Consider the following 23426-nt stretch of genomic DNA (forward strand, 5'->3'; position numbering starts at 1 on the left):
TGCCAAGGGTGTATTTTATGTTCAGACGTGAGTTAGAATTACACGAGAGACATTTGAAAATGTTTACGGCTCCGAAAAGACATTAAAAATGTAATTATTTATTTAAAAATACAGTCTTAAACTTAAACCACATAATTTTAAATTTTAAATGATGTTTTGAAGGGTCGAATCATGGGGAACAATATGTTGGAATTGCATTAATAAACGTCATTTATATTGATCATTAAACCTAGTTAAGAAGCCTATATACCAGTTTAAATTTCGTTCAATAAAATTTAAAACTTATTTATGGCATTTTAATAGTTTAATTATAAAATAACCCATCATTTATTATACTTTAATTAATTATATGTATACAAATAATTAACTACATGTTTCACAATTTAAAACAAGCATCATTATGGTAAATTAAATAACTTGCCCATAAAATAAAAGTAAAGAATATTAGAAGTAAATTATTTTGGATGCTGACCTTCCCCACGTTCACTATTATTATTCAATATACTTAATTCATAATAAATATAATAATAATCAACTAGATTTAACAACTAAAAATTTTAGGATATAAATTAAAAAAATTGTTTGATAAGATCTTATCTTACATATCGGAAAACATCAAAGAAAGACCATTCTGTATACATCTATGAATATAAAATGAAGCCCACAGTCAATATTTAAATAAAATATTCTATATAAATGGAAAAAAAATTCAGTGAAAAATTCAATAAAGCTCAAATAATAATGGTGTCCTTGAAACAATGTTTTGACACTAGACAGCAGGTGAATTCGAATTCCTTTTGTTTTACAAACACCATGTTAATCGATAATTACCAAATTTGGCACTAGTCGAGTTTACGACCTTTTAATCGATATAAAAAATAAATGGAGGAAGGTTAATTGTAGTTGCGACTTTGGAAATGCTGTTGGGGGGGATGTTGTGAAATATCCACGTGCTATTGTATACTAATATAATAATAAACTAAAACCACAACAAACACTTTGAGAGGCGCCGAAGAAAAGTAAACATCGAGAAAAATAAGGAGGCTTTAAGTAAAGATTCGTTGAATAATTAATAACATCTGAGAAGCTTTGTTCGTGGATGCAACAAAAGCGTGCGTCCAACAAGAAAGTTTTCGCCAGAACTTGTTGAAGCCGAAGAGACCAGGAAGTGAAAATTAAAAACTTTCCAAGCCAAAACAAATAATTCGACAGCGGACCGCAAAAAAACAACAATCGAATCCACACACACACACTCACACAGACAAGCAAAACAGAGATCAGAGCGAAAAATGCATCACTTACATTTTCCGGGATTCCCACCCACAGCAACACACGTTGATCGCGACGTCGTCCCGAAAGAAAACAACAGAAAAAGAAAAAATAGCGGCGGTCCCGGCGTCGAAATCGCGTCGCTGTTTCATCCGTCAGCTGAAAGACGCCGCCATGGCCGTCGTGCCGCCGCGGGATCGCTGCCGTCGCGACGGAAAATAATCAATAAGCGGCGGTCGGGAACGATAGCGAAAGTTGGGAACCGACCGGTCGCATGGCAACCCCTCAAATATGCGACAGGACCGGCGTGTCCGAAATGGGCGCATTCCGATTGCAAAATATATTTGATTTATTTATATGTTATTTATAACATTTTTTTATATATATTTTTTTGATCAGTAAAATTTCAAACTCAAAAATTATGAACAAAATAGAAATATTTTGAAAGAAAATCATTAATACAGAACGTAAATAATATTTTTTTTTATATTGTAACTTTTGGAAAAAATGTTTTTTTTTTTAAATTATTTATCGTTTAAAAATTAATAAAAGTAAATTTGACGAAAAACAAAAATGTTTATAAAAATATTATGGTAAAATTGGGGGGCAAAAATTTGTTATATAATTTTTTTTTTTTTGATTAGTAAAATTTCAATTTCAAAAATTTTGAAAAAATCGAAACTTTTGATAGAAAATCATTAAATTCATAAATTTTGTTTGTTGTTTTTTTTTTCTTTAAATTATTTATCGTTTAAAAATAATAAAAGTATTTTTATTAAATTTGACGAAAAACAAAAATGTTTATAAAAAAATCATGGTAAAATTGGGGGGCAAAAATTTGTTATATAATTTTTTTGTTTTGATTAGTAAAATTTCAAACTCAAAAATTTTGAAAAAAATCGAAATCTTTTGATAGAAAATCATTAAATTCATAAATTATTTAAGAAGATGTAATCATCTAATTATCAAATGAATTGTTTAAACTTAAAAAATATTTTTTTGAAATATTATCTGGTAAAATCATGATAAAATTAGGGGACAAACATGTTTTTATATATTTATTTTTTGAATAATCAAATTTCAAACTCAAAAATTCTGAAAAGAAATCGAAATCTTTTGAAAGAAAATCATTAAATTTATTAATTATTTAAGGACATCTGATTATTAAATAAATTGTTTAAACTTAAAAATAAATTTTTATTCTTTCTTCAGATAATTTATCAAATAATTACTGAAATATTATCTGGAAGGTAACTTTCATAAAAAGAATAAACTAAACTCGTTTATTTAATTTTTTTAAAAACGTTTCAGTCATATTGGATATTTTTGGATACGCCTCTGTGCCGTTGTGCACCCTTGAATGCCCTACAACCCCTGGTACAATCCTAAGTCACTTACCTTGTCCTCGGCCTCCTCTGCCCTGCCTTCGGCCTCGAGAACTCTTTGTTCCAGCTCGGAGAGCTGCAATAGAAAGAAAATCAAACATTAGCAATCGCAAATCAATCAAATTATCCCTTTTATGCCGTTGTGGTTCCCGAAAATTCCCCCGAAAAGAGAATTCAATGCCATCTCTGCAAGTTGGACGGAAATGGGATAGACAGTACGGGGGTTCGTGTGTAGAGGGCGCGGGGAGGCGTCGTCAATAATTGCTAATACATTGCAACAATTTGATTAACGCAACACACAATCGACAAGATTATGTATACAAACATGGTTAATTAATCGTTAATGTTGTGTTTGGTTCTGTTTGTCATGGGCGGGAATTATATAGTAAAATTTACGGAAACACTGGCACTATACGTATTGTGTGTTGCCTACCCTCAGGCTGTGTGCTTTAATTAAATTCGTCCTTTTCAATTTGCTGAAAACAAGTTCGGATTTCACAATGGTTTATTGTGTCGGGAAAAATATAGACTCCACAAAGAAGCTGCAACAATAACATGAAAGAGTTTTTGTTAACAAGTCATTAATTTTGTTTGAGTTCAAAATTACCATTATATTTTTAAAGTTGAGTCTGGCAGTTTTTTAATTATGAATCATTAGTGTAATATTAGTTCATAAACATTATTACTATATTTTCACATCATAGGAAATTAAATTAAATTAATTTATCGTTGAAATTAAAAACCAATGAACCATAATTAATTTTGCCAAAGGACTTGTTGCCACACGTGTTTGCAAACAGCATTTCCATAAATAAATAATAGAATTCGTTTAACGGAGCGGTAATTGAATAATTAAATTTTAAACCCAAATGAATGATGCACACACCACTGGTCTGGTGAAGCTTTCCACAGCACAACAGATTCCATTTTTTATTATTCGGTTACATTTGTGCATCAATCAATCGTTAATTGGTGTCGAATAAAAAACCATACACGTGGACGTGAATCGCATCACGGACGAACGGGAATCATGGTTCTTGTTCACCGGATCGTAATTTCGAAACGTGACATCCCGAAGAAATTTCTCAAATCGAAAGAGCCGTTGTCGAGATCTTGCGAACGGAGATGCGCTGAAATATTGCATTTTCATAGTGCCCGAAACGTAAAAAATGCCCTCGTGTTTCGTGTGCATGAGTGTGTGTGTGCGGTGATGTGTGTTCCTGAACATTTGTAGCAATTGACATGTTCTATATCACGCCACTCCCGACGGAATTGTCAACGTGTTGTTATTTATTGGGCCTCGGCGAATATCATACGCAAACGCGTCTGTCATATTGATAACACACACAAACAAACAAACAAAGAAAAAAAAACATGAAATAAAAACCGCCTACAACTGAAATTCCATTTTTTAACTCCAACTGAAAGCTCAACTCTAGTTATGTAATCGCGTTTTGTCATTTCGATCCGTTTTAACCAACAGGAATGAATAAAGCCACACGCAGAAGATTTTTACACATTTTTGTTTGCTTTCATGTTGTTTTTAGAGCATTTTAATGAGATATACGTGGAAAAAAAACGACAGAGTTAAATGAAGAATGAAATTTTAATGGGCACATCAATTTACTGGCGAGTTTCCACATTCTATCAACTTATATTATTATTTTAAGTCATTTAAATTGATGGATGCGCCCATAAATAAAAAGCCGTCGTGCCGCATGTTTATTAACAATATTTTACAGCGACATTTTCCATTAAACTTCTGATCGTAACCACTAACGATGCATCTAATAGTTCGTCCTATTAAAATACCGGCAAAGCGAACGGAAAAACGATGAATACGAAAAAACTGGCAATATGCCGTATCTATCTTAATTTAAATCTTTTCGCTGCACATTGTGGGTTATTAATAGCGGTATTATGCAGTTAATTATGTTTTTCTTCCTTATTCGACATTGATTTATCGGCGCGAAGTGTCTGGCATTTGCTTTGCCGTTGTACACGTAATTTTCTTTGGTTTGCGCTACTTTATTTGCCGCAGCATGCTATCGTTTTTCCTACCCCGTGCCACTGGCTGATTTAGACAGAAAATTAAATGTCCCTAATTAATTCACGTTAAATTTTTAATTTACCGTATATAAAGTTGTTCCGTGTTCGTCAGCATGTTGCAAATGTGACACGATAAAAACTACAACTTAGCAGGAATTTATGCAATACATGTATAAGGCATTCCAGAACAAATCTGAAGTTTTGAATAATTTTATTATTGGAGTATATTTTTGTACACTGTAAAAAGGGGTATATTAGCCTAAAGCACTGTAAAGTGATTTCTTGTTAATATTTTCTTCTAAACAAAATGTGGAAGTTAAATATTAAAAAAAGCAATATGTAATTTGTTCAAAATGTTAAATAATGTTATATCTTTTTTTACACTGTACATTAAATATTGTAAAATCAAGAAATGAATGTAAAAATTATTTTTATATTTTTCTTACTAAAAACAAGATATCTAACAAAATCTAATGTACAAGTGTTTCAAGTGTCAGTGATAAAAAATTATTGTAATAATGCTTTTAGAAGTTATTAAGAATATTTGCTACTTTCTAAAAATTAAATGAAAAATTATTTTAAAAGGTTTATTTATATATTTTTTGGGTAATATACTTAAAGAAAACAGTTTATTTTTATGTACAAGATCCTCAAAATAAGTTCAACCTGAATTATTTTAATGTTTAAAAATTATTAACGAGAAATTAAAAATAATTATATTTATATTTAATTTATTTCTGTGGTTTATGCTTTACAGATTAACTATTGTATTTAAAATATATTTCAAAAGAATTAGTAGTTATAAACCAGCTTTAGTAATTGTTGAAATGTAAGTGGAAAGTAGAAACTATCAAATTTTCAAATTAAAAACAATAAACCTATAAATTTGAATAAATGATTTTTAAAACAATTATTTAGAATTTAAAATTCAGAAATAGTGGATGAGACTATAATAGTCTTAGTTTTCAAAATAATTATACTTTTTTCCAAAAAAAAAAAATATTTCTTAAAAAACAGTCTAATTTATATAATTCCTACCAATTCACTTTAAAAAAATTAAATGTTTTAAAAGAGAGTGTAAAAAATGTTTACCTTGTTTAAATTGTTTTTTGAAAAGTGAACAATAAAAAACATTTTGAAAAAAATCGAATTTGATTCATTATTTATAAAGTAATAAGCAAAAGTAAGTAATAAAATATTTTTTTATATCTTTTTGTACTTAAAGGATTTGAAAGTCAAGAAATAAATGTAAAAATAATTTTATTATTTTTATCACTAGCAAAAAACTAAATGTTAAAAAAAAATCTGGTTTATTTAAAAAAAATATTATTCAGGTTTCAGTGATAAAAGGTTATTATAAGAATACTTTTAACAATTTTTTATGATGAGAAAACTCAAATCTTATGAAAAAATCCAGTTTAATTAATTATTTACGATGTTGTGGACAAAATTTGTTACTTTCTAAAAATTAAATGTATAAAGCATTTTAAATAGTTTATTTATATATTTTTTATGGGCAAAACAGTTTATTTGTAATTTACAGGTATGTTAACTAAAAATAAGCTCAACCTAAAGTTCTGATTTATTTTAATGCATTTATATTTAATTTGTTTCTATGGTTTATGAATTATAGATTAACTATACAAAATATTTCAAAATAATTAATAATTATAAACCAAGTTTAATAATTGTCAGTAGAAAGTACAAACTAACAAATACTCCCCTTTAACTAATTTTTAAAACATTTATTTAGAATTTAAAGCTCAGAAATAGAGGATAAGACTATAATAATTTTAGTTTTCAAAATAATTATATTTTTTTCTAAACAAAATTTGAATTTTGAAAAAACAAACTTAAAATATCTTTCTCTATCTTAAAAAGGAGTTTGGTTGATTATTTATAAAGTAATAAGTAAAAATAAGTCCAAAATTTTGAATAAATGAATTGTTTTGTCTTTTTGTATATTGTACATTAGAGATTTTAAAATCAAGACATAAATGTAAAAATAATTTTAATATTTTTCTCACAAGCAAGGAACAAAATATTCAAAAAAAAAAAAATAATTTATTTTCAAAAAAATATAATTCAAGTTTCAGTGACAAAAAGATGTTTTAAAAGTACCTTTAACAATTTTTTCTGTCAAGAAAAATTCAAACTTATGAAAAAAATCCAATCTGATTAATTATTTATGAAGTTATGGACAAAATTTGTTACTTTCAAAAAATTAAATATAGAATGTATTTTAAATAGTTTATTATATTTGTAATTTATTTTAATTAATTAATTGATTAATTTTAGTATATTTGTAATTTACAAGAAACTAAGAATAAGCTTAATGATAAATTCTGAATTAGTTTAATGCTTAAAACAATTTACAGTTGATTAATTAATTTTTAAAAAAGTTATTTAAAATTAGTTAATTTTTAAAATAATTATACTTTTGTGAACAATATTTGAATATTTTGAAAAAAAGTAGGTCATTACTATGAATTTTCACTTTCAAAAAAAATTCCATATCTAAAAAAAGGAGTGTAAAAAAATATTTGCCATGTTTAAATTATATTAAGAAAAGTAAACAGAAAAAACATTTTGGACAAAATTCAATTTGTTCATTATTTATAATGTAGTTAGTTAATTAATCAAGAAATTAATGTAAAAATAATTCCTCAGTAAAAATTTGCTTTTAAAAAAATATATTTAAAGATTCTATGATAAAAAATTAATAAAAAAAATATATTTTTAGCAATCCTTTTTGACAAGATAAACTTTTGGAAAAAAAATACAATTTGATTAATTATTTAAGTTATGTTATGGACAATATTAGTGTACAAGTATTTTAAATAGTCCATTTATATATTTTTTTGGTGAAAATATTTAGAGAATCCGAACAGTTAATTTATTTGTTATTTGTAAAAAAATAAAAAATGAACTTTTTTTTGTTCAATTTATTAAATGTACGACGGGATTTCACTTGAAATTCTCCATATATTAAAGTTTATCAAGATCTCGAGATTTATTCATTGTTTTTTATTATCTCTGAAGCACTACATCAAAATTTAAATGTGGTTTAGCAACGAACGTTCCCTAATTCTATTAGATATCGCAGCGTTCCATGCACACAGTTTGGAATTAATGATTTGCATCAATCATTGCAGAATGGGTCCGAATTTAAATCTGGATTTTAATACTCTCATTGTAAAAACGATATTTCAATATATTTTGATTGATGATGTTTGGTTTTCATTAAAACATCGCCGAGATAAATTTGATGCATTCGCTTTTCATGTAAAATATTATCGGGTTTGAATTTATTGGACTGTTTGTATTTTTGTGCTTGGCGGAATTTTTGCTCGTTTGTTTATGAAAATGGCATAAAATAGACATTCATATAAAAATTTCCAGCTTGATTAATCGGCCATTTCAATAATTTGTTGTTCAGCCGATGCTGTGACAAAAGCCATTAAATGCATCGATATAAAACATTAATTAAACAGATAAGCGTCTTTACAAACATGTTTATGCAGAAACAGTTAACGACTCCTTTGGTTCAAATGAGGTTGAAGCTAAAAGCGCAGATACCCCAATTAAATGAAAACATAAACCAGTATCTTTATATTTCGCAAAGTGTGTAATTTGTATCGGTATAACGAGGTTATTTGCCGAAGTCATCGTGCCGTTTATTTTTACTGGCATATCATGATCTGATAAATGATTATTTGATTAGGCGTGGGCCACTGGGGAGGCAGGGGCACTCCCCCAAAAATAAATACACGTTACTCCGTTTACCACCCTCTAAACTAGACACGATTCAATCAGATAATAATTCTTGTTGCGGGTTAGTGTGAAGCGGAATGTAACTGATAAATAGAAGTACTTTGCCGTAATTATTCCCACCACCCTCCGCCGGTCCCGAACTGATCCTTATTTAATTTTCGTCTAATGGAATTTGCGGTGGCGCGGCCGAACGTGAATTGATGCTAAACCCCGTTCTTTTAGGGGTCGTTAACATCTGGTTACTTTTTATTGACTGATAATGGAACTGGGGATTTGTTCCAGGTTTTTGCAACATTAAAAATTGGAAATGGTGGTTTATTATAGAAGAGGGTTAAATTTAATGCTCCGTACGTGGAAATAGATGGATAGTAGTAATCCTCCACGCATAGAATCACCCGCATTAGCTATGAATTAAATGGAATGGCTGGGGAATAGACAACATAGCTCCATGAAAATCTGCAGCTCCATTATATCGAATTTAGAACCAAGGGAGGAGGTACATGGGTTTCAGACTGAAGGTAAACAAAGGGTATTATTGTTATTGTAATTACCTCTGATTAATGTCTGTGGCACTAGATTACAGGAAGAAAATTATCATGTGAAAACGAACTTTTTTATGGCTGATTTTTCATTAGTGTGTGGTTTTTTAAAATCATGTAAATTAGTATACATGGAGGTACTTATTAGTGTAGATTAAAATATCCTTTCATATGAAATAATATAATACTTTAGAATTTTCTTTCCCCTCCAATTAAATAATTTGCTTTGTTATGTCTTTTTGTGTATATCTCAAAAACAAGGATGAACTTTAAAAATCCTTTAATATTTTCGAAATCTACAGATAATTTGACTCTAGAACATTTACATTTCGTAATTTGTCCAGATTTGTAACCTAGTGTGATTTTCTCACAAATATCGAGCTGTTCTAAATTAATGAACTGAAAGTTTGGCCCAAGACTAATATTTTACTTTTGTCCTTGGTCCAGACATTAAAAAATAGAGTTCCATGACCACGTGTTGCAGCGAGGAAAGTTTTCCAGTGTCCCAGGACCTCGTCGTCATCCCGGTCACGTCCGAGTCGCATGTTGTCCTTTGGCGAGGCCGCCTCTTTTGCAGCTGGAAACCTCAGTCAGTTTTCATGACAACGATAAAATAAAACAGTCGCGGCGCGCAACCGAAACCAGTGGCGGCCCTATGAATTTTTTATATCCGGTTTCTTAATATTGAGATCCTTCCCACCTCATAAATGTCGGCGGTCGGTGAATGTTTTACTTCAGTGAAACACTGATGCAACGGTCAAATCTGCACCTTGCAGGATGCAATTGGAATATAAATAAAGTTGAATTTTCATTTTGTATGACCGGTTCGTTCTTCATTCCTTTGCTAAAAATGTGGTTGGGAAACGTTCCTAAATGTGTGTCAAACTAGATACTGAAATATGAAAACACATTCATAATAAACCAAATTGCTGTGATAAATCTCAATTTAATCTTGACTGAGCTGTCTGCTTTTAGACAAATGGGGGGCGATGTTTCCTAGTAAATATGTTATTACTCTCGAGTCCTGTGGCAATTTCGACATCTGCAGTATAAAGATTAATTAAACAACACTAATTTGACACTATATTGCATTAATTGTGTGGAGGAAGGCGCATATGAGACCCATTTCCAGCGTCTCGAGCTGCAACTACATCTTGGATATTGTTTTATGCAGTCCCCGCATGTAGTTACAAAACCACCACATTTGTAATTCAATTTAATTATGGAACTTTCTCAATCAGTTTAATGTTCTACCTTAGAAAGCAATTGCTTTTTGCTCCGTTCCATTCAATTTCCCCCTCAGTTTTCTTGATAATTCTAATGAAAACCTTTAATAGCTTCATAACCAAAGGGTTAAATCTTGTGTAAACCTGATAACCCTGAGTCGTTGTTTGCAAAGAATGTATCTGGGACACCAGTGAATAATTAAATCATTTCCACACATGCCTCCCGTCACCGCGACTCATTATTTCCGAGAAATTTTCCCCGCAGGACGCGCCGTCGTTAATTACGTTCCCGTACCCATATTTGTTAATGGTTGTTCGTAGACGACGGAAATTTAGAGCCGGTAGGTTGCGCAACTGATATTTTATTCATTTTTATTGAAATAAAGTCGGGAGCTGGCAAAATAACTTGCCGGCGATAACATGTTTAATTTTCTAGGGAAATTAAAGATAAATATAGAGAGGGGTTTCATTACGACCGACCTCCCTGTACAAAACTGATTTTAAAATGGCAAACATAAAGTAATCATTTAAAGTGAAAATGTAAAACCGTAAAGGTGATATAAAATTATACTTCCGGTGAGTTCTTGAAGTGAGCGAACTATTTGAACTTTTTTACGGTTATAGGCCGTTAAAAGGTGCAATAAAACCGAAATAATAAAGTTTCCTGTACACAACGGGTCTAAATCAAGTCGTAACTCATAAACGGCAATTTTTCACTAAACGCAAGATAATAAAAATGATTTACTAACAAATATTTTATTGGGAATTATACAGAATTTCGGAATTTATCTTTAAAATATGACACTTAATAACTCAGTACCTCTTAAATTATTGTCTCTGCGAAAATATATAACAGCCGGTTTTTACTGTTTCCCTTTTACTATCGTAAATCTTAATTTAATGTAAAATGAACGGAATTAATGGTTACGGAAGCGATTTTAATGGAGTATTAAATATTTATAAGTGTACTACTAAATTGATATTTGTTTGTGAAGTGGTTGAAAACGAATAGTGGGGCAATAATCGTTTGGAAGCGTCTCATGGTCTGAGCCATTTCACCCACGACTATTGATTACTGGCCTAGTTTTAGAGAAAAGATGAGATTTTCCTGAATTATAACCGCCGCAGAAAACTTGGCTAACGTTTCCCAAAATTATGGTTTTGTCGTTCGAGAAATTAGTTTTTTGATTTATTGGACTTTATAAACAGGAGTATCTTGGAGATATTTCAATCCATTAACTCCATCTAGTTTTCAATGTTAAATCATTCTTTATCGTCTAAGTCGCTTAAATTAATTAAATTTAATACGTAAATAAATAAGTTAAGTGGTTAAATCATAATACATAAAAAACGAAATTTAATCAGTGATTAGCAGTCTGGAAAAACAATTTTCGTCATGAAGCTGCGTGTTTTTTATGCTTGTAATTAGACAGTTTATCGTTTCGATCTCCCAGAAAAGGGAAATGTAAATATTGTATAAGCAATATCTGTTTTGTATGTTAACCGGTGGCAAAATAAAGGGAATTTGTCATGAAACCATTTAGAAAATTATGGCGTGTCAAATGCTAATACAAAGAAAAACGCCAACTGTTCTTTGTTATGAAACTATGTTGTGGAAAATTAGTGGAAAACGCATAAAAAACTTTATTGCTAGACTCACTATTCCAACGAGAACGTTTCGTACCTGCAACAAAGAAAAAACAACAATTAACAAACAGTTGGATAAAAGTAATCTTTTTAAACACAACCGGAAATCTTATAACGAATAATTGTTAGGTTTTCCACTCTGGTATTCCGTGAACACGTTGAACTTCCTTCAAAAACAGAAAAGCGGAATCAATACCATCCAGATGCCCTAATAAAGACGGAAACGGTATATTGATTAAAATATCAAGTTACTTGACTGCTCAATTTAATACACAGCTTATGTTTCCTTTTACATATTTTTATTTTGTTATTAAATTTGCCTTTTCCAAGAACATAATTTATTTATCCCAGAAGAAATTTATCTTTACATCTAACAGAAATTGATAAAAAGTAATTGGTTTCTTAGAAAAAAAAAAAAAAAAAAATAAACGAATTAAAGTAATATCTTATATTTAATTACTTAACTATTCACTTCTTAACTTATGTTAATTTAAACATATTTTCATTCTGTTACTAAATTTGCCTAGCTGAAATACATAATTAAATTTTCAGCAATTAAAGTAAAATATTGATTTCTGGGATTCTAAAAGTGTTACCATAAATTTTCAAGTCAAGTTTTAAATGAAGACATTTTACTTATCTTGAAGTATAGATACTTCTTTTAGCACAAAAATAATGTTTTACAGTCGGGAAAGTCTGATGTCAGGTTTATCTGGCTGATATAATCGCTGTGAAAAGTTGGGAAGCGCTGAATTTTTGCGTAATTTATGTATTTTCGCGATAATTCACGGGCAACTTCCCGCCATAACTCGTCGCCTGAAAAAACAAGAGGAGTTTGTTACCTTCCGTCGTCTGTCCTCGAGCGAACTTCACGTTTCAAAGTTTGCCTGAAACCGTTGTTATTGTTGCTTAAATTAATTCCTGGCTTTGTTTTTGTTACTGAGGGGATGCCCCTATTTGTGTTTCTCTTGTTTTGTGTTACACAGAGTAACCAACAACACAACTTCAATCTAAATGAAACATTTCATACATAATTCCAAGTTCTAACAGGACTGTCTGTTCGATACACGTCATTCTAAATAATCGATTCCAGGCCGTGGCAAACTAGTAAATAATAAAAAACCCGAATCAAGTGATGGTCAATTAGTTACCTTCCGCAGCATGTCCTCGAGCGAGTCCATGTCGGAGCTTCCGTTGTTGTTGTTGCCCGGCTGCACCATGTGTGGATCCACCTTCGCGTCCAGCTCTCTTCCGGGTTCCGGCACTATTTCATCCCGCCTGTCGTCGCCAGTTTCCACCACCGGCTAAACGGTGCGGGCGCGCCCCATCGCCCTGCAGTCGGTCAATGATTTTCACAGGGTTCGAGTGTTTTTTGTTTTTTGCGGGGTTGCGTGATTTATGCGACCTTTTAGGGGCGGAGGGATGACCGCCGCGCAAACTTTGCGGGTGCTACCGAAGATAATATTTTATCGGGTAAACATTAATTGCTCGTCGTCATTAATAATTCTCGTGATTTGCTCCCCCGATTCGGGAGCAATTTAATTTAAATACACCGGATACCCAGATCAAACAATGGACAACATATTTGTCATGCACGAAAGGAATGTGGACAGCGATATCGGCGCTAATTTGGTTCCATTGTCCTTTGATTAATTAAACATCTGTTTGTGACAGGGGATGATTGTGCGGCAGGGGGAAAAATGATTTTCGTTCGGATTCCCTGAAAGAGAGTTGTTATTCCGCTAATGATCTGTCAGGAGTTTGATGAAACTATCGATGTGCCAAGTGAAAAAATTAAAAAAACACAATCTCCCCTTTTATAACACGACTGTTTATGATTTGGGGAGGCAAAATATCCAAATGGGGAGAACTATAATGGTCTTCTTCAAAGAGTATTAATATATTTGATAAACACTTGTGTAAACAGGTAACAGCATGAACTTTTTAAAATATCTTTGATAACGAAATTTAGTATTGAAAATTAATGAAACAGTGAAACAAAAATTACCTTTTCTGTTGTATATTTCTATATATGTATGTATGACGAGTGTTATTGATCATAAATGCATAAACAATGATTGCACGAACATTTTTACCGAACTATCAATATAATTAAAGTGATAGGTTTGCGTGGGCGTAGCTGCATTGTTTGCCGACGATATTGATGTTGTTTTGACGCCCGAGCAACGGATAAACAAGCACAATGGACGTTTTAAATCTATTAGACCGTTAACTCGATTAAATTTCAAATACACCGCCATAATCTGGCGTTATGGGGGTAGTGCGAGGTGTAATAATAATAAACAAAACCGGCTGAAACAAAACATTTACGGGTGGCACGTTGGCGAAACGTCGGAGGGTTGATCGATATCCGAGAGATAATCCCGCTACCAATTGCCTTCATGGTTATCTTCATATTAAGTGCATGTTAATGTTGACTTGATCGGATAATTAGCTCGCGCCGTGCAGACTTCGAGTTCACTAACTTTCGGGATGTATAACTTTATTAAGATGAATTTAACGGGGGCCCGATTCCAGATTTAATTATTGTATCCGATCACGAGCACTAATTATCTGATACCGATCTCTGGAAAAGTTCCGAGACGAAGTGTAAACATCTCCGATAACAATCTACACATTTCTGTTTAATTAAATTGGGGACTAATAAAAATAGAACTGTTGACATTTGATGTAATTAATTGAGTTGATTCCTAAATGATTACCAGTCGATTTTAGGCAGACAATTCAATTGTCAACATAATGAGCATGGCACAAATGTATCGACAATAATCAAATTGTCGTTCATTATTCATTGTGAGAACTCGATGAAAGTTCACATATAATATAAATGGTTTATCGTTCCACTTTTATCGTAGTTCTTTATTTATGGAAAAAGTGATTCGTTTTAATGCATTTTCGATTAAAGGAATAATAAAATTGTATGCTTCTTAGTAACGAGTTTAAATGTCATCAGTGTAAATGTTAAAACGTATTAAATATTAAAAGAATTACTAGGTAAATTACTAGAAATAATTTCCAGTGAGAGTTAATTTTAATGATAATTTCGTTTTATTTTTTGATCTCCCTTCTTACTGGAACAAACTTATAATAAGAATTCCGACTGTGATACAAATAGTTGAATTTTCGATTTCAGGACAGAAAAAGTAGGATTTTGCGTGCGTGAATGGCGGCTGATTGGTTATAGGAAAGAAAACTAATAATCCTATCTGGGATCAGTCCCTTTCATAAACTACCGGCACCACGAACCAGTCGCGCCCCTTGTCCCAATCCATTTAATTTAGCAAAAATCTGTTACCGTCGTCTGGCCTCGCACGGCATCTAATGCACCCTGCCAGGACCAGTTTACGGCCTCCCTATATTGGGACACATCCTAAAATTGCACAGTGTCACGACCTATATAAAAAAGGAATCAAACAACTATTTTCAAATTTGAATTTTTCCAAACATTTTTTATCAGAAAATAATTAATATTTATTAAGTTTTTTTTTTATTTGTTTAAAACTTATAATCTAACAAACTAAATAATTTATTTTAAACTTTTAACTTTTTAGGAACAATAATTAAATGAATAAATTTTTAGAATACCTATTTCCTGGTCTCTGTTATTTTACAAGTTTCTAAATAATTAAATAAATTATTTATATATTTGTAATTTCATGATTTAAATTCACACAAAAACTTTTTTTCTTTTCTGGAGAAATTTTATAATTTTTACATCATATTTGAATCAAATTAAATATTAGAAATAAAAATAACAAAATAAAATGTTTTTATATTTTTTCATATTAAAGAATTGTTATAGTAACTGCATATTTATAATTTTGTAAGGAAATTCTATAGTTTATTATATTTATGACAAATTAAATAATGAAAAAATAGTAAACCTTTTTTATATATATATTTTTAATTTTGAAATAAAAGTATTTTTTTGTATATTGTTATATTACTTAATTTCCTAATTACTGTAATATTTGATAATTATATAAATATTTATTATAATTATTTTTAAATAAAAATATTAAAGATTTTTAAAATTATAATATTACTCATGTTGAAAAAGAATGATAATTTTGACTGATGCCTAAATATAAATATAAACTATTATAATTATATAAATAAATAATAATTTTCCAATTTAAATTTCCATTCAAACCTTAAATTTTTGTTTATTTTTTGTACACCAATTTTATTTTTTTGGCCTTAACAAATTGTAATTATGTCAATTTTTCTTAATTAAAATAAATTAAATATTAAAAAGTACGCAAAATTTTAAGATATATTTTATAACTTGTATAGAATTGTTTTAAAAATTGATATTATTAACAACATTTTAAAAACAATATTCCTTTAATTTTTCGTTAAATTAAATAATAAAAAATTATATTATTATTATTATATTTTATTTATATATATTTATCCTTTTTATAAATTTTTTTTAAAAATCATCACAATAATTTTTAATTATCACATTCTGATTTGTATTTTTCCCGATGACCGGAAAGTGTCGTTTGTTGTTCCCAGTGTGCGTTTCAGCGGGGGTGCAGTCGGTGACAGAATGTGGGTCGGCCTCCGGCCGAAACTAATCAATATTTAGCCGAATCCGGTCCATATGAGCGCTCCGAGACTACTTATTTAAAGAATAATGCAACACTTCACCTATCCAACGTTCATCTCCTTCCTGTCCCAGGTTCGGTGTCCTGATTACGCGAACGCCTCCCGCTTTTTCCATGTCCCGCTAATATTAATGGTCTCGGCGCAAAGAAAAATTACTGCAGCTTTATACACTCAACAGAATTGAAAATAAACAATGGTTTTCGCGTTCTATTTTTTCTTGTTTCGAATGGGGCTAATGGATTCCACAGTTGTTGGCAAACAATTGGACCGAGGTCGTTAACTCAACTTCGATTTATTTTATATTCAACAATAAATAAATTTTACCTCGTTTACCGAGTTTAAAAAATTCAATTAAGTGCATTTATCGATTAGCTGATTGGAAAATTTGTTATGAATATGTATGATCATAACGCATGTAATCTTAATTTCGAGACTAATCTCGTTTCGATTTCGCATTTGAATACCCTTTGATGGCCTCATGGAATGTAATAGCCATCGGACTTAATCCCCCATGCAGTTACAATTCAGTACTGTCTATATTCAATATTAAACGAATCATGTTTGCTGTAATTTGGTTTTTAATGCCTTTCAAACTTAAACGTTTAACTTCCAACCAATTCCAACATTAAAAATTAATTTTAAAACGCATTCGCCATTTTTTAAAAAAATATGATTTTAGATTATATTAACCAAAAATAAACTATTAGGTAGGATATTGATATCAGTTATTAGTCGAGTAGTCAATTATTTAAATTTGTAGATTATTTCCAACTCTAACTGAAACAACATATTTTAATCAATATAATTATTTAATGAATACACTGAATCCCACCATCAATGTTTTACCTGTTTCAAGTTAATAAAATCGCAAATAAAAAACATTTATGATAGTTTCAAAAGTTTTAATCAGGAGAACTCCAGTAACGAAGTTAATAACACCCCCTCAACAATTAATAAACCACTCGAAAATTACCGGGCAATTTTTAATTAAAACTTCTTCAGACGCTCGAACTTCTATTTATGCACGCGAATAGATTTTACAACCACTCCGAAAATCGCCCGGCGAAAAATAACATGTGGAAAATTATTAAATTCATGCGTCTGGAAAACGTCGCCCGCTCGTCAACTTGAAGCTTTTCGCTGTTTTTCTTAAATCGCGTTTAAAGTTTTTTCTTTCTTTTTTGTTCCGAAACCGTACAAGGAAACACTCTTCGAGTGAAAACAGGTTTTCGCCGATTTTTTCTATGACTTGCATTGAATTTTATTGTGTGTATGTCGGAAACATTTTGCGTGAACAATACGTTTTGAATCTCGTTATGGATTGGCTGAAATTGAAAATATTACCGAGTAAAACTTACATAAAGTTATGGAAAAATATTAAATTCGTGCATAAAACAATACCGCATCAATAAGCGGGGCTGGTGACTTTTGTTGAAAAGTAATCGTTTCAGGAAATTGGTTTACAGTCTAATTACAATGACTTTGATTGTGCCGTCGTTTCGGGAATTTAATGTTCCTTTCATAACACACGGAATAACTATAATTTACGATCAATAAATATAAATACTGAACATTTTTTTTTGGGACCGAAAATTAATTAACCCAATCGAAACCAGAAAAGTTCCTCACCCGGTTGATTAACGTAAAAATCGAATGGCGATAGTAAATCACTCGCGTCTCTCAATTACCATTATTTCCCCGGTGCTTAATAAAACTCGCGCCTGCACTATTTTTAACGGGCGAAAAATTTAATTTAAAAATAAGTGCAGGAAACTGTGAGTGCAGTAAATTAAGTGAGCAGGAGTGTTATTTACACACGTGACAAAAGGAAACGGCATTTAAAAATAGTTAAATTGATGAAAATGCAGAAACGTATAAAAAAAGACTTTAATTTATTTGTTATCTGAGCTTTTTCAAATTAATTGTTTTAATTTGCCTGAAACATTTAAGCTTTGTGATAATATTAGAATAGAATTAGAATAATTAGGGAATTTGGGCGTGTATAGGATCGTTTTAATAATTTTACTTGTCAGCTAGGCTTAGCCAATTATGTCATGTAGTCACTAATATATATTAGACCAATGGGTATATAACTGTCACATTATTTTTCTTTTAATTTATTTTACTGTTTTACTAAGTGATTAAATAAAAAAAATTTGAACATTTCAACAATTTCACCAAAATAATGTTATTTATGATATTTAATATGTATCGTTTAAGTTTCAGCAAATTATGTCTATAGTATACCGATTGGAAAGTCTTTGGTACTACTGAATTTTGAGAGAGACAACATGAATGACAGAGACAGTAAAAGATTCCCACTACTAAGCAAATTTGGAGTCGGATCAAACAGTTTTCGATGGTAAAATACTTATATTAAATCAATTGTATACACAATGAATAAGTGTTGATTTACTCATTGGAGTGCACAAATAAATGTCATATTTGTAAATATCAAAGAGTTTTATAAAAAATAGTTCAGCAAAAGAATGTTAAAAGTTATTTTGTGTTGCCAATATTGAGATGAGTATTTTATTATCAAATTATTCTTCTAATTAATTCATTAAATAATTTATACTTTTTTACATTTTAAAACACTTAAACATTTAAATTTTCATATTTTTTAAGGAAAATTTACATCTAACACAAACAAAAACACAAAAATTTTCAAAAATTTCAATCCAATGAACAAATAAATGCCATATTTCTGTTTTAATTTAAACATTAACTGTCATTAAAGTGTTCAATAAAGGATAAGAGTATCAATATTATAAACATTTTTAAAAACTTTTAAGTTTTCATACTATTTCATATTGTTATTTCATTTTTCATTTTTAGATTTTTAGACTGATGGATAAAAATAATTATTTCATCAGTTTTAAGTCAAAGTATTTTTGTTCAAGACTTACTTCTGGTTAAAACCTGACATTTTTAAATTGAAAAGCAAACTTGATCCAAGGTAAAACACAAGCGAAAAGAAAGGACGTGTCGCCCCAGACATTGTGTAAACGGCGAATAAAGTAATGTAATATTTCCGAAATTACATTTGCGGGTAGAACAAAAAGAGTAAAACACATTGCTTTTCCATATTATGAATCGCTCTGGGCTTCGTGGTGGGAACGAATTAAAATCGAATTTGGTTCAGCCCAACTTTGAATTAAAAAATATATATTCCTTTCGGCGTTTTTCAACCGCAGAATTTAATTTAATAACAAAGACGTACGTGCCACAGCTACAGTCGTTAAATAAACAAAATGAAAAATTTTTATCAGAGTAAAACCATAATTTAACATAAGTAGATTATAATGTGGACGAGATGGGAAAAACAATTAACTTTAAAATTTATTTAAATTAGTGGGTGGCAGTGAGAAAACTTGTTCGGTCCCCCCGACAGAAAGATGATGTCAGATTGCAGAAAAACTCCGAACGCCCAGAAAAAACAAGTTGTAAACTCATTGTGAAAAGTTCTCCGTTCTCTTGAAAAATGCTTATCTTATCGCCAGAATTAATTCGAGTCGGGTTCTTTTCGACGCAAGAATTTTGGCCCCAGTTGTATGACGATAAAATTCGGGATTTAGCATTTGAACGCCATATAAAATTAAGATTAATTGACGGCGATTTCGCCAAGGTAAATAAATCAAGCCTCGAAACCCTTTGCAGCTCGCGGATCATGAATATCGAATTGAAAAGTTTTCGGGGGCGAAAGTTTTATTTCGGCAATTTAAAGAAATCTCAAGCCGAACGACACGCCGTAAATTCATTTTATTAATGATGTTTACTTGAACATTCACCAAAATTCCATTTGTTTGTTTTTTTTTTTTTTGATCGATCCACTTAAATGTTCAGATTTACAACCCCCCGTTAAGCTATGGTGATTTAAAACTTAATGTGAATTAAATCGGTTTTGAATGTTTAGTTTGCGTTTATTTTAACTGGTTGGTAAAACAATTATTTAACGATGGAAAGAATTCCTAATTTATGCAACTGAAACTGTTATTTTAATAATCATTTACAATTTATCAGTTAGTTTAATATATTTTCGAACGTCATTATAATTATGAAAACATATCACAATTAATTTAATTAATAAATATTAGTAAATGGATGTTTATCAATTTTATTTGACGGAATGTAAATTATTCTGATTATTTGATTTTATAATTAATATATGGAAATATCAGTGTTTACTAATCTAAACAAATTATTATCTAGTCTTGTGTTATTTATAAATATTATTTATTAATTGTAGTTAGTAAAATTATATCCGACATTTAAAACTATAAAAATATATACATATATTTTCATTTTTAAAAATCAATTTATGGACAATTTGCATAATTTAATTAGAAATATTAATTAATATATAATTGAATATTTTATATATTATTTGATTGTATATTGGTAAAATGTATAATAATTTTCTATTAAATATTTAATATGTGCTAGTTTAATGAATATTGAACATATAAATATTAAATTTAAATTTGTTGCGAACTGCCTGAATTAATCTTGCTTCTTGATAATATAGTTTTATAAAATAAAAATATATGTACATATAAAAATATTTTTGTTTAGAAAATAATCATTAAAATTAGCGTTAATTAAACAATCTATAACAAAAAATTCGAGAAAAATTTAATTTATAAATTTATTTGTTTTAAGAAACTTAAAATATAAAATTACTGTTAATTGATAAGATTCCAAAAAACTTTATTGTAAATAAAAGATTCAAAAAATTTATTTATAAAATTAGAATTTAATTTTGTATTTATTTATTAAGACAAATATTTTAATAATAATTAAAAATTACATATAAAAATATTTTCAATTAAATATTAATTATTAAAAAATATTAAATAAAAAATTCTCCGACTTTTTAAAATAGGTATTGTAAAATCTACAGATTTATTTAAAAATGTTGTACAAAAATGTTAACAGTGACTATAATATAATTGTTGAATAAAATATTTATTTTTATTTTAATTTATTTTCAAAGTTTAAATTCAAAAAAGAATTGATTGATTATAAAATACAATATATATATTTAAATTTTGGTTGATAGTATTTATATTACATATATTTTCACATTGTACAAATTGAGTTTTTGGTCATCCCCAATAATCACAATCATCGCAACCCAACAAAAACAAGAAATACAATCTCGAACAAATCTCACGTCATGAACAGCTTTCAGCGGCCCAGCTTCTTCGCAACCACCATACGCACACAACGAAAACAAAACAACAGCACCACCCCCAAATTCAAAAAACCCTCAAACCAAAAAAAAATTGTATCACGTCCGAAATTCTCTGGAACACTCGACGGCACGCCGGAAGTCCGCAGACGGCGTCGCGACGTCACGTAGCTGCGGCTTGGGAAGCGCGAAGCTCACTGGCCGAAACTTCAGCGTCGGGCCCGAAACTGAAAACGCGCGACGCGCCAAAATGACATGCGCCACACGCTCCCGACTTATACAAATCTAATCTATAATATCACCCATCACGACTCTATGACTGGCCCAGGACCACGCACTTGACAGAAAAAAGAAACCACCATCGAAGGTTTCCTTATTACACAATCGGTTTGGTGACTATTATGATATAGTCTTATGGAACTTTGCCATCAAAAATTAGAAACCGTTCTCTTTTTATTAATTTCCTAAATATTTTATATGTGACAAAAATTAGATTATTAGTGTCTAAAAGAAAAGATATTTAAAAATCATAATGATTTATTTAGAATTTTAAGGATGAAAAGTAAATTTTTAATAAAAATATATTTAACTTGCTATGAACATTCAAAAAATGCAACATGTAAACATTTTAAAATGAATTTTATAACAAATTATAATTATTATTAAATAAAATTCTATTAAGTAAGTTTATAAATTTAGTTTCTTCAGTGTTTGATCAAATGTGAAGATATAAAACCAAATTTCATTAATAATGGAAAACAAACAATGGACACAAATGTAAACATTTTTCCTACATTTTTGTACTTCCAAACTCATAACAAACACAAGTTTTATGATGGAAAATGTTTACCGTACAAATAACTCATACATCATAAACTTTAATAACTCCAAATGATCCTTATAAAGTTTGAACGCACACAAAACATATTCCATGAAGCAGACAATACTGCAAATGAAAATCGCAAAGTGCAGAGTTGCATAAAGCCATATAAAAAGGTGCTTAAATGCGTCGTCGCGTGTACTTAATGCTCCTACGCCCCCCCTATTAAACTTTCAAATTGCCAATATGCAGTATAATCTTCTTAAAACTGAAATTTTAAATGGCAATCCGAACAAAAAAAAATACATTTTAAACTTTCGTGGTCCACGGCAGAAAAGAGATAAATCGTCTGGAAAGTGACACCCCGGATTTAGCCAATTTCCTGATTGATAGTTTAAGTTTTATATATGTTCATTAATAATTTCGTGCCTGCAAAAATAATAAACCATCTTTACCCTCTACATGTTGAAATAAAAAAGTTCCCTCATAGACTTAAAACTATTTAACCCCAAGCTAAAGCCGTCCGGATCAAAAGCACACACACACACGAGACGGATATTACCCAAATTAGGTCGAATCGGTATTTTTTCTTGCAGCTCCTCGAGGGCGACGCCTTTTGATTTTTTTACGGCCGGAAAGCTCGTTACCGGGACATCAACGACTCATCAATTTTGCAACGGATCCCCACCGAAACTTTCCGGACGCTTTTTGCGTGTTTGCATAATTGATTAATGTCCGAACTGTTCCTTAATTGGCGGCAATTCGATGTCGAATCGAAGTACTGAACAAATTTCAATTTGAATAAAGAAAATCGAATAAAATGAACGTTTTATTTAAAGCACAACTTTGTGCTATTGTTCAAAACTAAACTGAAACAGTTTAGAATAA

At 30.1% G+C, this 23426-nt stretch overlaps 1 protein-coding gene across 9 annotated transcripts in view; it reads right to left on the reverse strand.

Annotated features, from left to right (window-relative positions):
- LOC109609423 (uncharacterized protein CG43867) overlaps positions 1-23426 on the reverse strand; it is a 119261-nt gene that overhangs the window by 10921 nt on the left and 84914 nt on the right. For 7 of the 9 annotated variants that reach the window (XM_020026082.2, XM_049970124.1, XM_049970128.1 and 4 more), the window contains exon 4: positions 2668-2730. In XM_020026082.2, coding sequence (XP_019881641.2) covers positions 2668-2730 — 63 coding nt within the window. Of the gene's footprint in view, positions 1-1302; positions 1445-2667; positions 2731-13040; positions 13222-21700; positions 21768-23426 lie in introns of those variants that run through there. The other 2 variants (XM_049970130.1, XM_049970131.1) reach the window with 2 other exon arrangements.

This window comes from Aethina tumida, chromosome 7 (genome assembly GCF_024364675.1).
Source record: "Aethina tumida isolate Nest 87 chromosome 7, icAetTumi1.1, whole genome shotgun sequence".
NCBI classification, from domain to species: domain Eukaryota; kingdom Metazoa; phylum Arthropoda; class Insecta; order Coleoptera; family Nitidulidae; genus Aethina; species Aethina tumida.